This window comes from Lactuca sativa, chromosome 2 (assembly GCF_002870075.4).
Source record: "Lactuca sativa cultivar Salinas chromosome 2, Lsat_Salinas_v11, whole genome shotgun sequence".
NCBI classification, from domain to species: Eukaryota; Viridiplantae; Streptophyta; class Magnoliopsida; order Asterales; family Asteraceae; genus Lactuca; species Lactuca sativa.
Window position 1 is genome coordinate 102,936,402 of NC_056624.2, and position 16,749 is coordinate 102,953,150.

Below are 16,749 nucleotides of genomic sequence, written 5' to 3' on the forward strand. Positions count from 1 at the left end.
ATCAGGACTTGGTTGAAAGGTATCACCAAAGTGCGAGGCAGGAGAGGTACGACATCATCACTTCGATGATCACGACCAATATGAGAGACGAAGAGTCTATAGCAGCTCATCTGCAGAAGATGCAGAGATATGTTTACCGCCTACTGAAGTTAAATGTTAACTTTGATGAAGAGCTAGCAAATGACATCATCCTTCATTCGCTACCACCCTACTTCAACCAATTTCGCATGATCTACCACATGAACAAAGAGGAGGTCATGTTGAGCAAGTTGCAAGGTCTATTGAGGACTGTCGAGAGTAACCTCAAGGACAAGTCTTTTGCACAAACTCCTACTCCTACCGCTACCTCAGTCTTGGTAATTGGGCAAGGAAAGGGTAAGAAGAGGAAGGCTCTCTCAAAGGGCCACCATAAGGGAAAGTCCCATGATGGTACCTCTTCTAGTGGAACCAAGGTTGGTTCTGCTAAACCCAAGTCCAATGCCAAGGATGCAGAGTGCCATTACTGCCACGATATAGGGCATTGGAAACGAAGTTGCCCAAAGTATCTGCAAGATATCAAGGATGGAAAGATCAAGCCGTCTTTCGCAGGTGCTAAGAAGAAATAAGGATGTGGAGCATGGGAAGATAAACTTTTTCATAGGGAACAGAAGATCATCACCTATCACCAAGATTGGAGTTAACTCTTTAGTGCTTAGTAATGGATTAGGACTAGATTTAAATAGTTGTTGTTATTCGCCATATATGGCAAGAAACATCATTTCATTTCATGGTTTGTATAGACAAGGATTTAGATATTCAATTGATAATGAAAAGGGTCTATTAATGCTTATCTTAATGGTGCTTTCTATTTTGAAGCATTTCCTTGTAATGGAATATATGAAATTGTGATGGTTGTAGACAATTTAGGAAATGATATGTTGTGTATCGATTCTTCCAATAGTTTGGATAAAGCATGCCTGTGGCATTGTTGTCTTGGGCATGGCAACAAGAAATGCATAGCCCAACTCTAAAAGGATGGATTATTGAAGTCATTCAACCTTAGGGACGATGACGTGTGTGAGTCTTGTTTACTTGGAAAGATGACCAAGTCACCCTTCACTGGTACTTGTGAAAAGGGTGAGGGTTTATTAGATCTCATACACACCGATGTGTGTGGGCCCTTTAGATCCACCACAAGGGATGCGAACCGCTTCTATGTGACTTTCACAAATAATAATAGCAGATATGGGTATATCTACTTAATCAAGCACAACTCAGAAACCTTTGAAAGTTCAAAGAGTTTAAACAAGTAGTGGAGATTCAGTTGGGCAGGAAAATCAAGATGATTCGATCCAATTGAGGTGGAGAGTACCTAAGTCTTCAATTCCACGACTACCTCAAGGAATGTGGAATCGTTTTGCAATTGACGTTGCACACCGCAGTTGAATAGTGTGGTTGAGAGGCGTAATCAAACCTTGTTAGACATGGCCCATTCCATGATGAGTCGTGCTTTGCTACCTATCTCATTCTGGGGGTATGCCTTAGAGGCTTCCGCCCATATCCTTAACTTAGTCCCTACCAAGAAGGTTGCCAAAACACTTCACGAGATGTGAAAAGGGAAAGCTCCCTCGTTGGCACATATCAAGGATTGGGACTGCGAGGCTTTTGTAAGATGAGAGACTCACGACAAGCTTGAACCTCGTAGTGAGCGGTGCATTTTCATCGGCTACGTACTAAGGGTAGCTTGATAACCCACATCGGAAGGCATTCTACCCAACAAGGCGGATACTTCAGATCTTGCTTGGACAAAACGGAAGATATTGTCAATAAATAAAAGTGCATCTTGTTCATTAACATCTCAGAAATATTCCTCCATAGTTAGGGAAAACCAACTCTCATACGAGCTCCTGGTGGTTCATTCATCTGACCGTAAACTAGAGCTACTTTTTATACTGGAATATTTTTTTCATTAATTACTCCAGATTCTTTCATTTCCACGTAAAGATCATTTCCTTCACGAGTCCGTTCACCGACTCCACCAAATACATATACGCCGCCGTGAGATTTGGCAATATTGTTAATCAATTCCATTATGAGTACTGTTTTACCCATGCCAGCTCCCCCGAATATTTCGATTTTTCCTCCATGACGATAAGGGGTTAAAAGATCTACCTGCAGAAGTCCTTTGGATATCTCTTCTACAGACCGAGTGAGAATGTTGTTTTCATTGTAAGGAGAGGGGTTTTCCGAGAGCGAGAATTCATAAGCCAAGGGGACAGTGGAAGGCAAATAGATCTTGAAGAGCTTCAAGAGTCGAGCGATGATGGAACCTCTAATGCTGGCGCTCAACCCGAGGAAGAAACTCTGGTTGAACCGATTGATGAATCCTTACCTCTTAGACGTTCCAGTAGAGTTAGTGTTCCACCCGTGTTGTATGGTTTTCATATTACAAGTGAGGGTGATACGTTTATTAGTGATATAATGCTAATAAATTTGGATGAACCTAATAGCTACAAGGAAGCCATGGCAGGCCCACAGTCTGTGAAATGGAAAGAGGCTATGGATAGCGAGATTCAGTCCATGTATGACAACCAAGTTTTAAATTTGGTTGACAATGTGCCAGGTCGTAAGACGGTCGGGTGCAAGTGGATCTTCAAGAAGAAGACCGACATGGATGGGAAGGTACACACTTATAAGGCGTGATTGGTTGCGAAGGGCTTTACTCAAACTCTCGGAGTTAACTATGATGAGACCTTCTCACCAGTTGCAAAGCTAAAGTCTATTAGGGTGATGCTAGCCATTGCTACATTTCATGATTATGAAATATGGCAGATGGATGTCAAAACCGCTTTCCTTAACAGAAAGTTGGCTGAGGATGTTTACATGAATCAGCCAGAGGGTTTTGTCAATGCGAAGCACCCCAATAGAGTGTGTAAGCTTGAGAAGTCCATTTATGGACTGAAACAAGCATCTCACAGATGCAAGCATCTCATAGATGCAAGCATCTCACAGATGGAATCTTTGTTTCAATGAAAAAGTCAAAGAGTTTGGTTTTCTGCGAAGCGAGGATGAATCATGTGTATATGTCAAAGCCAATGGAAGTATAGCAAGCTTCCTCGTATTTTATGTCGATGACATACTACTCATAGGAAACAACATCTTGACGTTGCAGGAAGTCAAGTCCTGGCTTGGAAGTGTTTCGCTATGAAGGACCTCGGAGAGGCTGCCTATATTCTGAGAATAAGGATAGTGAGAAACAGGAGTAAAAGACTAATAGGACTTAGTTAGAATACTTACTTGGACAAGGTACTAAAACGTTTTAGTATGGAGAATTCCAAGAAAGGGGATTTACCAATCCAAAGTAATGCCAAGTTGAGTAAGACTCAAAGTCCGAGTACCGAAGTCGAGATAGCAGAGATGAGCCGAGTACCTTATGCTTCCGCAGTTGGCTCGAACATGTATACTATGACTTGCACTCGCCCTGATGTGGCCTTTGCTTTGAGCATGGTCAGCAGATATCAAGGGAACCTTGGCAAAACACATTGGACCATAGTCAAGAATATTGTTAAGTACCTTTGGAGGACCAATATCATTATCATTATCTTCTTCAATAAATTCCAAACCTACAAAAAAAACGTAGGTGCTTTATACAAAAAAGACAAGAGTGCATGTATAATCATTGTTGAATCAGAAAAAGCATGTAAAGTATATATAAACAAAAATACAACATTTTTACCAATAAAGAAAAACAAGTACAAAAACTATTCATTCATCCCAAATTAAAAAAAAAAATATGAAGAAAATATTTACCACCGAGTATCTCAAAGTTCAGTAATCTTTTAAACCAATTATAGATATATATTTATCTTTTAATTAAACCATTAATTAAGTATTATATCAAAAATCCATTAAGGATAATTCCATTTATTTATCTTATAATTAAATATTTGGTTTCCTTATTTACTCCTTAAATCTCGAACTAGGGTTTCAAAATTATCTTGTATTATTTAGTTCGGATTTTATCAGAAAATTTAAATATAATTATTAATAATTAACCTACAAATCGAATTAGGCAAGTAAATAACCGAATATTAGATTTGTTGAGAGATGTGGCATGCCCTATGATTTTTTTTGAGTTTCATCTTATATGTACAATTAATAGAAAAAACATGGTTTTTATAGCATTATTGGGGTTTTTAGGTTACAATCAATTTGTATATGCAGAATTTCACTTAAGTCTTAAGGGTACATTCAACCTAGATTGGATCTATGTCTTTTCTCAATTGAAAACAACATACTTATGAAACAAAAACTATAAACTCTATGAATCAAATTTATGAATAGAACTACATACCTTATAGCTTAAGTCGAATTAAGCTAATAAAAAACTCTTGATAATCTCCTTGACAAACTAGCTCCAAAAGAATGACTGCCTCTAATGTGTCACACCCAAAACTCAAGGAACCGAGGATTGAAATAGAGATGGGAGAGGATGAGAATTTTCAGAATTCTCTTGTGTGTGGAGGTTAGTCCGAAATTACCAATGGTACAACCCTTTACATAGTTGCCTGTTTATCATAGAAACCCATGATTTAAACTTAAAATAATAATATTTAAAATCAGTAATTATCTAGTTTATTTTTATCAGTTGGAGGCTCCAAAACCTCTATCAAGAGCTTCCAAAACCGTCTAAGGCTAGGAGGAATCTAGATACTCTCTTTCGTTAAATTATTGAATAATTGCAGCTCAGCCGTTGCACCATTAATTAATTCTAATTAACCCAAAATTAATTCCAAATTAATTATGATTAATTCTTAATTAATTATTACTATTTCTAATTAATATATTAATCCTATAGTATATTAATAAATAATTTATCTCTCTCCTTTGATAATCCAACCAATTTCCTGGTTATGAAGGCAACCTAAAAAAGACTATATATTTATTTATAATCATTATACCAATTTAGTTAGGATCTTAAACACATTAATTCAACAATATTAAGACATTACCCGGTTACCTATCGTTTCTCTCCTTTTTCTTCTAACTTCTCTAACGTATATTGATGAATATTGTGATTTTTTATAATACATGAATAAAATGGTAATTTAATCTAAATTGCAATGCAATTGATGGTTTTATTGCTCATGTAGTTGAGATAGACTTGTAGATTTAGATTTTAAATAAATAACTATGAAACTTGGTAATTATTGTTTTCCTTATCCGATCTCCAACGAATTTAGCTTATAACCATATTGGTATATGTGTTGTGACTTGTGAGTAAAATAATTCATTTGTTTTTTTATCATTGTAACTTTTTTTTTTCAATTTTATAATGTATATTTGTATAATTATTTTTGTAATTTGTTATGTGCTCATTGATTTTGTATATACCGGTGTATATTGATTTATTTATAACTAACCATAGTCATAAAATAGTTTGGTGAACAATAGATTGTTAAAAACTTTATTTTGATATGATTACAAAACAAAAAATATACAAAATAAATTTAATTTCACTACATTTCCCGACAGCCGTTTGACACATTTCAATTTTTTTTTTGTTTTTAACATCTTTTAAAATTCATATTTGTTTGACATATTCTAAATCGTTAAATCTTTACAAAGCGAACCAAACATTCCATAAATGGTCTTGGATCATTTTCTAAATCTATCAAAAAGAAAACCATACACATGCAACAAACATAGAAACAATTAGAAAATCCCAATATATAAAAACCCACGTCCGACGAACATCTTTTTTAAAATTTCTTCACTTTCCATCAATATACTAAAAATACACATCCAACTAATGTAAAACCATCCAATAAAAATTTGTGCTCGGTGCATGTTTTTTAGAATATGACATGTCTTCAAAAGAAAAAACTATTCACCATCAACACTTTGCGTGGATATCATTATCATACGAGATTAAAAAGTATCTCACTGATCTCATATTTCGGTACAATAGATCTGACAATAGATCTGACAGAAGAGAAAACACACATAACACAAACAAAAACAATCAATACACTAAAATGGATATCTAGTAAACACAAATACTATTTCAAAATATTAACCTTTGATCAACCAATACATTAGGAACATGTTTTCGAAGAATAAATTAATCTTCGTTGCCGCTTTGCTCGGGTCAACTATTAATAATAATAAAACAACATTCAACTAAAAAATGTAATAAGATTACAATACAATAACAAAATGCAAATATAAAAATAATTCGTTTTAAAGAAACCTTATAATTTTGATCCTTATTTGTGAAAAATAATCACGTAAATCGGTCCACACCTACTATTTGAGATCAAAATCCAGATTATACAAATTTTGTAATGATTATTTTCTATTAAAAAAATAAGCTCACGAGTTATGTTATTTTCTATTAAAAAGCAAAACTCATCGTTGTCATGGTTATAAATTGCCATCAAACAGAAACATTTGCATAATCCAAACCCACTAATTCAAACAAACGCCAGAACTAGTATGCTGACCGTTCTTGAGAATAGCCGAGTATCTCCGCCTCCTGCCACCGTTGGGGAGAGGTCTCTCCCGCTTACTTTCTTGGACATGATTTGGCTATCCTACTTCCCGGTCCACCAGGTTTTCTTTTATCAGTCCACTCACTCTAAACAATATTTCTTGGATACAATTGTGCCAAACCTCAAAAATTCATTATCAATCACTCTTCAACACTTCTTCCCATTTGCAGGCAACATAATTCTGTTTCCTAATGCAAGTGTTGAGAAAAAACCACAAATCCGTCATGTACAAGGCGACTCTGTTGCAGTTAGCTTTGTCGAGTGTACTCTTGATTTCAATGATCTTACAGGAAATCATCCTCGTAAGTGTGACACGTTTTATCCGCTTGTACCTCTATTGGGACGTGTAGAACAAGTATCCGATTACCTTATTATCCCCGTTTTTTCTGTTCAAGTTACACTTTTTCCTAACTCAGGCTTCTCTATTGGGATCACCAACCACCACTCCCTTTGTGATGCGAACACAAGGTATAATTTCCTCAAGGCGTGGAGTTCGATTGCTAAACATGGTACAGATGAGTTTTTCTTAGCTAGTGGATCTTTACCTTTTTATGAAAGAGTGATTCAATACCCGAGCTCCTTAGATGAAATCTCCTTAAATATACCGGGGCTTCCAGCTATTAATATGGAATACCAGCCTCCTCACCTTGTTAGCCCTACAGATAAAGTTCGTGCCACTATTGTCTTGACCAAAGCACGCATCAGTGGGCTAAAGAACTGGTTATCCACTCAACTGCCAAAACAGGAATACGTATCATCTTTTTCGGTGGCATGTTCGTATATATGGCATTGCATAGCCAAATCACACGTTCATATTGGAGAAAGGAAGGGAGAGGATGACGTAGAAAGGTTTAATTGTATGGTGGATTGGAGGACCCGCCTCGATCCACCTGTTCCTCAAACTTATTTTGGTAACTGTGTAGGGGCATCTCTCACATCCAAAATAAAAAGCACCATCTTAGCAGGCAACAATGGATTTCTTACTGCTTTCGAATTATTTACAAAGGCTTTAAGCGACACACTAAAGAAAAAGAATGGAGTGATTGTAGATGGGGAGAGGGTGATTAAGACAGCCTTTTTGCCAGTGCCAGGGTTTAATGTGTCGGGATCACCAAAGATTAAGTTCTACGATTTGGAGTTTGGATGGGGTAAGCCAAAAAGACATGAGACAATATCTCTGGATTACCATAGTTCGATTTCTGTTAATGCTTCAAAAGAGTCAGATGCTGATATTGAAATTGGGGTGTCTCTTCCTGCAAAACAAATGGATGTGTTACTTTCCATCTTTAGAGAATTGGATGGCACATTACAGTGAGCAAGAGTCTTTTGTTAAAATATTTCTTATGTGGATCTATCAACACGTACAACAGTTATTTGTCTGCTCATGGGTAGGCATGTGTAAGTTCTATATGTTATCAATAAAATGTAGCTTTCTTGGTTGTTCTTATCAACATTGAAAATGTGCATATGTATGGAGTAAATTAAACGAATGGTCTCTATGGTTTGGGTAATTTGTGCGTTTGATTCCTAACTTATTTTTTTAACTTGGAAGGTTGCTACTATTTGTTTTTGTTACGCGTTTGGTTCATGCCTAACCTAAAAAAGACTATTATTTAAAATCAGAAAAATAGTAGGGTAGGTAAGGTAAGGTGGAAGATTGGGGTTGGGGGTATGTTTATTTAAATAAATTAAAAAATGAATGACAAAATAGTCTTTTTAGGTAAGTCAGGGACCAAACGTGTAACAAAAACAAATAGTATGGAACTTCCGATTTAAAAAAAATAAGATAGGGACCAAACAGGCAAATTAACCTAAACTATAGGGATCATTCGTATAATTTACTATAAAATATGTCGGCGTGAGCAAAAACTGAACCGATTACAAAAAAAACCGATGAAACCGCAATAAACCGCAACCGTCAAACTGAAACCGATGTAAAAACCGATGGTGCGGATTTCGTTTTTGCAAAAACCGAAGGTCAACGGTGCGGTGCGGTTTTTATCCAAAAATCGGTCCACTAAAACGAACCGCACCGTAGGTATATATATATATATATATATATATATATATATATATATATATATATATATATATATATATATATATATATATATATATATATATATATATATATGTTGACTTTGAGTTTTTGATTTTGACGTTGCTTTCTTTAAACCCATATTTTAATCAATAGCTATATTCCCCATATTGAAAAAGTAATTTGATTTACCTCCAGGGCTCCATATGACGGCCGTACAAGCCCAATCGGCCAATCTCCACCATTTTTACTTTTTTTTAGTTTTTACCTTCTCCCCTCACGGCTTCTGTTACAAAAGTCATAATAGTCTTTGTGCAAGTGTGCATATTGCGACATCAGTCCCAGCCTCCGACGATTCTCCATCACAACTCTAAACTCCAACAATAGTCATAGCTTCATCATAGTCTACAGGTTCTTTTTTTTTTATTTCACTAATCTATTGATGAAACCTAACTCTTTGTTGAATTGTTGTGGCTTGCACTCAAAGTCTCCATCTTAACCCTTTATCATTCAATGTATTTTTTCTGAATTTTATATAGTGACTTTTGTTGATGAAAATTTGTCATCCTTTGAATTAGATAGTAGAAAATAGCAGTGGCTAGTGATTTGCTTCTTTTTGTTTCAATGCAATGTTTTTTATTTTTTTTGATGATTTTTTTTTTCAGATCAATGTGTTAAATTTGTCAATGTAATTAGTGAAACGTAATAAGTTGTATGTGTTTTTAGTTTTTTGCAATAAGCGGTAACTGAATCACATGGTATAAGTTAGCAATGTTATCACTCTGTTTTGTTTCAATGCTATTTGTTTAATTTTTGTTAATAAATATATGTTGTAATGCAATGTGTTTGTTTTTTTGTTGTTGGCATTCTATTTCAATGCAATATGTTTAATATTGGTTTTCGTTTTTTTTTTAGTTTGGGACTAACAAGTAGCAATGTCTAGTGATGAACCTATAATTGATTTAGATACGAATAACCAAAAACCTGTTACAGTTGAAGAATCAATGGCAGATAAAGTTGACAAGGGAAAAGAAAATACACCTACAAATAGGAAAATATTCATTGTTGGGGATCATTTTCCAAAAGTAGAAGGCGCGAAGAAAACAAAATGCAAATATTGTGGTACATTAATGTCATCTAATACTAGAAATGGTACTTCAGCATTGCTCAGTCACTTAACAAATGTATGTAAGAACTCCCCTCTTTATAAAAAGTCTGATTTGAAGAGACAATCAACTTTGAGCTTTAAGGCGACAAATAAGGGGGGGAGTGGTAGTGGGTCATTGGCTACACATTCATTTAACCAAGAGAAGTGCAGACTAGCCCTTGCAAAAATGTGTATTAAGGACAATCGACCGTTTAGTGTGGTCGATGACGAGGGTTTCAAGGAGTTTGTTTGGGAATTGAATACAAACTTCAAGTTTGTATCAAGATGAACTGTAGCTCGGGATTGTTTATCCATTTATGAAGAAGAGGCATTAAAGGTAAAAGACATGCTTAAAGGCCAAACAGTGTGTCTAACCACTGGCACTTGGTCATCAGTTCAGAATTATAATTATATGTGCCTTACGACACACTGGAACGACGATGACTGGGTTTTACAAAAAAAAGATCCTTAATTTTTGTCCAATAGAGAACCATAGGGTGAAACCATTGGGAGTCTTGTATATGAATACATAAGAGAGTGGGGCATTAATAATGTGTTTACCGTCACGGTGGATAATGCATCTTCTAATGATGGAGCTATCCGGTTTTTAAGGAGGATGTTAAAAGGACCAAACGATATTTTGGGTTGTAAATATTTGCACCTACATTGTTGTGCACATATCATCAATCTCGTGGTTCGAGATGGCTTGGAAGAAGAATTTGATTCTATTACTAGAATTCGAGGCGCTGTGACGTATGTGAGATCGTCACCGACTAGATATAAAACATTTAAAGATTGTGTTGCTCGTGCAACTATTGAATGTAAACAAAAACCATGCATGGATGTTGATACCAGATGGAATTCAACATATTTAATGTTGGAAACAACAGTGAAGTATGAACAAGCCTTTGACAGGTATATTTGTCTATTATTTCTTTATATTATTTTGTTTCTTTAACTAACAAAACTAATATCCATTGTGTACTTTATTTTCTCAATAGGCTTTACATGATAGATTCAAATTATGGAGCTCATTTTCGAAGTGAAGTCACTGATGATTGTGAAGGGAGCACAAGAAAAAGGAAAAGAAAAGTTAAAGTCATTGGTGCTCCGAGTGAATCTGATTGGGAGACTGCATGGTATGATTCACTTTTTAAAGTTCTTGTTTTTAATAATTATTTGGTTACTTATATATTGTTATTTGTATTTAATATAGGAATATGATTGAGTACTTGAAAATATTTTCGGATGTTACAACCAAGATATCTGGTACAAAGTATGTAACATCGAATACATTTTTTTCTGAGTTTGTGAAAATGCAAGCCACAATCACTCGAATGGGCTTGAGTATGGATGAAAAAAAGAAAAATATGGCAACGTCAATGAAAACCAAGTTTGATAAATATTGGGAAGACATTGATCACATGAACTTTTTGTTGTATGTTGCCGTTGTCTTAGATCCACGCTTCAAACTTTGATATATCAGTTTTTGTATTAAAACAATTTATGGTAAAAATTCTGAGAAGGGCAAACAAATATTAGAAAAGGTAGAGAAGACTCTTCAAGAATTGTTTAACCACTATAAAGATAAATTAGAGAAAAATAAAGTACAAAACAAACAAGTTGGTGTTTCTAGTGACATGTCAAGTAGTTTTGGTGACACAACTATTGACTTGGAGATCGAGTTTGACAAGTTTGATAGTGCAAATCAAGAGATGAAGAGTGAAGTGGATATATATTTAGCAGATGGAAAAGAAAAAATAGACGATAATTTTGATATTTTGGGGTGGTGGAAAGCAAACGCAGTCAAATTTCCTATATTGTCTAAACTAGCTAGACATGTTTTGGCAATGCTGATCTCCACGGTTGCATCAGAGTCGGCATTTAGTACCGGTGGTCATGTGATAGATAAGTATAGAAGTTCGCTTAACACCGAGACCGCTGAAGCCTTAATATGTACACAAGATTGGCTACAGTCTACACCGGCAGATCTTGAGCGAATTGGTACTATGTCGAGTAAACAAATAGACGAATTGAATGAGAAGTTGGCGACTATAGAAGTCGGTAAACTTTTCTCTGTAATCCGTATGCTTTCAGTTTTAACTTCATATTTCAAATACATACTAATATCGTTATATTTTTCTATGTAGATACACTTTCAAAACGAAAAAAATCTTCCAATGATGTTCAAAAAGATATGGATTGACATGCTAGCACGTAAGTAACATATCATGTTTTGCCATATTTTTTTTGGTTATCATGGTTTTTTGTTTGCCTTTTTGCCTTAACTTTTTTATGTTTTTTTTTTTCATATTTATGATTTAAGATGGTCAAGCTTCAAGTGGAAAATGAAAAAAGACATTTGATGGATTTTTATGATAATTTGAATTTAACTTTTTCTTTGGTGATAAAAACAAGTTTAGTGGGAATCATCTTCGTTTGTACTTTGTGTTTGTTTAAGACTATGTGGGCTGCAAAAGGAATTGCATATCATTAGGACATTAGTCAAACTTACTAATGGAATATGTCTTACAAAATAATAACAAGTTCAAATTCAACCAAAGTTCAGTTATTAATTTATTAGTTTGTGAGAGTAGTTATGTTTGTATTATTGTTTTTTAAGCCACTTACAAATTTTGTTTACGTACTTTTGTTTTCGGCCAAAATTAATGGTTTCAAAAATGAAAAAAAAAAAAAAAACAAGTCATACCATACAAGCGTAAATGCACATGGTTTTTAGTTTTCAATGTTTCAAAAATACTACACCATTAAACATAAAAAATACTGCACCAAATGCTAGACACTGTTTAAAACCGGAACCGCACCTATACAAACCGAAACCACATTTAAAAACCGCAAAACCGAACCATTAAAAAACCGCACCCAACGGTTTTAAGAATGTAAAAACCGCACCATGTGGTTTGCGGTTCGGTTTTCCCTTAAAACCGCACCAACCCGCACCATACTCACTCCTAAAAATATGATTCTCTGTATACAAAGGAGGCAAAAAGACGGTTCCACTGTAACGTGGAGTTTTGTACCAAGGTAGAGTACATTTAAAAAGTATTTTCCAAATGATAATGATAGTGGTTTAAAACTTAATTACCAATTATAGTGATTCCAAGTTTCCAACATCTTTCTCTTTGCTATCAATAATGCTGGCAACCATGCTACAGTTTTTTTTTCAGCGACCAATTTGTTACCCTCAGCCAAACCCAAATACAATAAAAGAAAACTCAAAGTTAAATCTAAAAACTATATATGCATATTTTAAACAAAAGCAAAGCCAAATGGAAACTGTTAAACCAGTAGAAAGGGATCAATCATTTGTTTACGCCATCAAATTGTCATTAAGGCCTACAGTTTTCTATTCATTCTTGACTGGAATTGAATAAGACTCGTAAATATCCTGTGGAACTAATTCTCAAAAGTTTAACAGACAATAACAGATTGGGGAACCAAAATCCGAACACATATCCGATTTTTCAGATTCAGATTCGGATAGTGATTTAAAAAACATTCAGGTACTCAGATATCCGATATCCGAAATGTATGTTTTTTATAAATTAATTAATATATTTTACAGTATTTTGAAACTTCCAAGTTGATTTCCGAAATGTATGTTTTTATACATTAATTAATATATCCTAATAAATAAAGATAATTTTACACATGTCATTTTATTATAATTTTAAAATTATTATTTTTACACTTGTCATTTTTGTATTTTTTTTCATTTTTATTAATCGTCCACCTATTAAATGTCACTATATAATAATTAATGTGAATTAATGTATATAGTAAAGCTTACATTTGTGAATTTTTAATTTTATTAATATATTAATGAATTCCATTTATTAATTTATATTAATTAGTTTTATTAGTAAAGATTAACTAAGACAAATTACATAAATGGTCCTTGTGATTTATTCTATTTATTGTTTTTATTTCCAAAGTTTACTTCAAAAAATACTTAATTTTTTACACATTCATATTCAACATGATTATTTAAAACATGATAATAATTATTTATTAGTATAGATTGAATTACTTAATCATCATTTCATTTATATTTACTTCAAAATTTTACTTTAAAATATACTTAATGTCTACACCTTATATTTAACTTTTTTAATCAACCAGTGTAATACACGCGTCTCATACCTAGTATATATTATAGTATTTTGAAACTTACAAGTTGATTTCATATGTAATACTCGACATCCTTTGTTATTTTTACTAAGTTTTGTTTTATTTTTACTTATTTATGCATCATAATAAAGGTTCATTTTTTAATCATTTTCAATCGCATCCCCTATGCATTTTGTTACAATACCTTCAATATATTTCATTTTATATGTATGTAAATGTAACACTCCTTGCATTCGTTTAAATTAATATGTTTGAAAAACCATTAAAGTTTTTCTTACTCCCTGAATATCCTATTATATTTATAAATATTTGTATTTCTTCAACATGTTTTTCAATAGTCTTTACATTCCAAAAATTTAGTTTTAATTTTTTTTAAACGATAAATCTAATCTATTCTTCAACTACTCCTAAATTCTACATATGTCCATTGCGAGACTTGCAACATCAGATACCGCTAAGCTAGAAGTCCTTTGTTATTTCAAAAATCTAGTTTTACTTAACTATCATCAGCACACAATGTAAATTGCAAAGTTATGTTGTTATTATAAATGAAAATCTATTATAAAGTCTCTATATCTTGGTCTTATAGTTAAACCATATGTTTTTATAAATTAATTAATCTATCCTAATAAATAAAAATAATTTTGTCAAATGTCAACTTCTTAATGAATTTGACATATTTCATTTTCTTATAATTTTAAAATTATTTTTTTACACTTCTCATTTTTGTATTTTTTCATTTTTATTAATCGTCCACCTATTAAATGTTACCTCATAATAATTAATGTGAATTAATATATATAGTAAACCTTACATTTGTGAATTTTTATTTTTAGTAATATATTAATGAATTCCATTTATTAATTTATATTAATTAGTTTATTAGTAAACATTAATTAAGACAAATTACATAAATGGTCCTTGTGATTTTATCTATTTATTGTTTTTATTTTCAAAGTTTACTTCAAAAAATACTTAATTTTTTACACATTCATATTCAACATGATTATTTAAAACATGATAATAATTATTTATAGTATAGATTGAATTACTTATTCATCATTTAATTTATATTTACTTCAAAATTTTATTTTAAAAAATACTTAATATCTACACCTTATATTTAACTTTTTTTAATCAACCTGTGTAATACACAGGTCTCACATCTAGTATATATTATAGTATTTTTGAAACTTGCAAGTTGATTTCATATGTAATACTCGACATCCTTTGTTATTTTTACTAAGTTTTGTTTTATTTTTACTTATTTATGCATCATAATAAAGGTTCATTTTTTAATCATTTTCAATCGCATCCCCCGTGCATTTTGTTACTATACCATCCATATATTTCATTTTATATATATGTAAATGTAACACTCCTTGCATTCGTTTAAATTAATATGTTTGAAAAACCATTAAAGTTTTTCTTACTCCCTGAATATCCTAGTATATTTATAAATATTTGTATTTCTTCAGCATGTTTTTCAATACGTCTTTACATTCCAAAAATTCAGTTTTAATTTTTTTTTAAACGGTAAATCTAATCTATTATTCAACTACTCCTAAATTCTACATATGTCCATTGCGAGACTTGCAACATCAGATACCGCTAAGCTAGAAGCCCTTTGTTATTTCAAAAATCTAGTTTTACTTAACTATCATCAGCACACAATGTAAATTGCAAAGTTATATTGTTATTATAAATGAAAATCTATTATAAAGTCTCTATATCTTGGTCTTATAGTTAAACCATATGTTTTTATAAATTAATTAATCTATCCTAATAAATAAAGATAATTTTGTCAAATGTCAACTTCTTAATGAATTTGACATATTTCATTTTCTTATAATTTTAAAATTATTTTTTTACACTTCTCATTTTTGTATTTTTTTCATTTTTATTAATCGTCCACCTATTAAATGTTACCTCATAATAATTAATGTGAATTAATATATATAGTAAACCTTACATTTGTGAATTTTTATTTTTAGTAATATATTAATGAATTCCATTTATTAATTTATATTAATTAGTTTATTAGTAAACATTAATTAAGACAAATTACATAAATGGTCATTGTGATTTATTCTATTTATTGTTTTTATTTCCAAAGTTTACTTCAAAAAATACTTAATTTTTTACACATTCATATTCAACATGATTATTTAAAACATGATAATAATTATTTATTAGTATAGATTGAATTACTTATTCATCATTTCATTTATATTTACTTCAAAATTTTATTTTAAAAAATACTTAATATCTACACCTTATATTTAACTTTTTTAATCAACCCGTGTAATACACGAGTCTCACACCTAGTATATATTATAGTATTTTGAAACTTGCAAGTTGATTTCATATGTAATACTGGACATCCTTTGTTATTTTTACTAAGTTTTGTTTTATTTTTACTTATTTATGCATCATAATAAAGGTTCATTTTTTAATCATTTTCAATCGCATCCCCCGTGCATTTTGTTACTATACCATCCATATATTTCATTTTATATGTATGTAAATGTAACACTCCTTGCATTTGCATTCGTTTAAATTAATATGTTTGAAAAACCATTAAAGTTTTTCTTACTCCCTAAATATCCTATTATATTTATAAATATTTGTATTTCTTCAACACATTTTTCAATATGTCTTTACATTCCAAAAATTCAGTTTTAATTTTTTTTAACGGTAAATCTAATATATACTTCAACTACTCCTAAATTCTACATATATCCATTGCGAGACTTACAACATCAGATATTGCTAAGCTAGAAGCCCTTTGTTATTTCAAAAATCCAGTTTTACTTAACTATCATCAGCACACAATGTAAATTGCAAAGTTATGGTATTATAAATGAAAACCTATTATA

General features: G+C 32.0%; 1 protein-coding gene across 1 annotated transcript; it reads left to right on the plus strand.

Moving 5' to 3' along the window:
- The first annotated feature begins 6,409 nt into the window (after positions 1-6,409).
- On the plus strand, positions 6,410-7,980 carry LOC111886296 (malonyl-coenzyme A:anthocyanin 3-O-glucoside-6''-O-malonyltransferase). The gene has a single exon (XM_023882530.3). It carries the CDS (start codon positions 6,478-6,480, stop codon positions 7,846-7,848), a length of 1,371 nt encoding a protein of 456 aa, XP_023738298.1. The 5' UTR covers positions 6,410-6,477; the 3' UTR covers positions 7,849-7,980.
- The last annotated feature ends 8,769 nt before the right edge of the window (positions 7,981-16,749 follow it).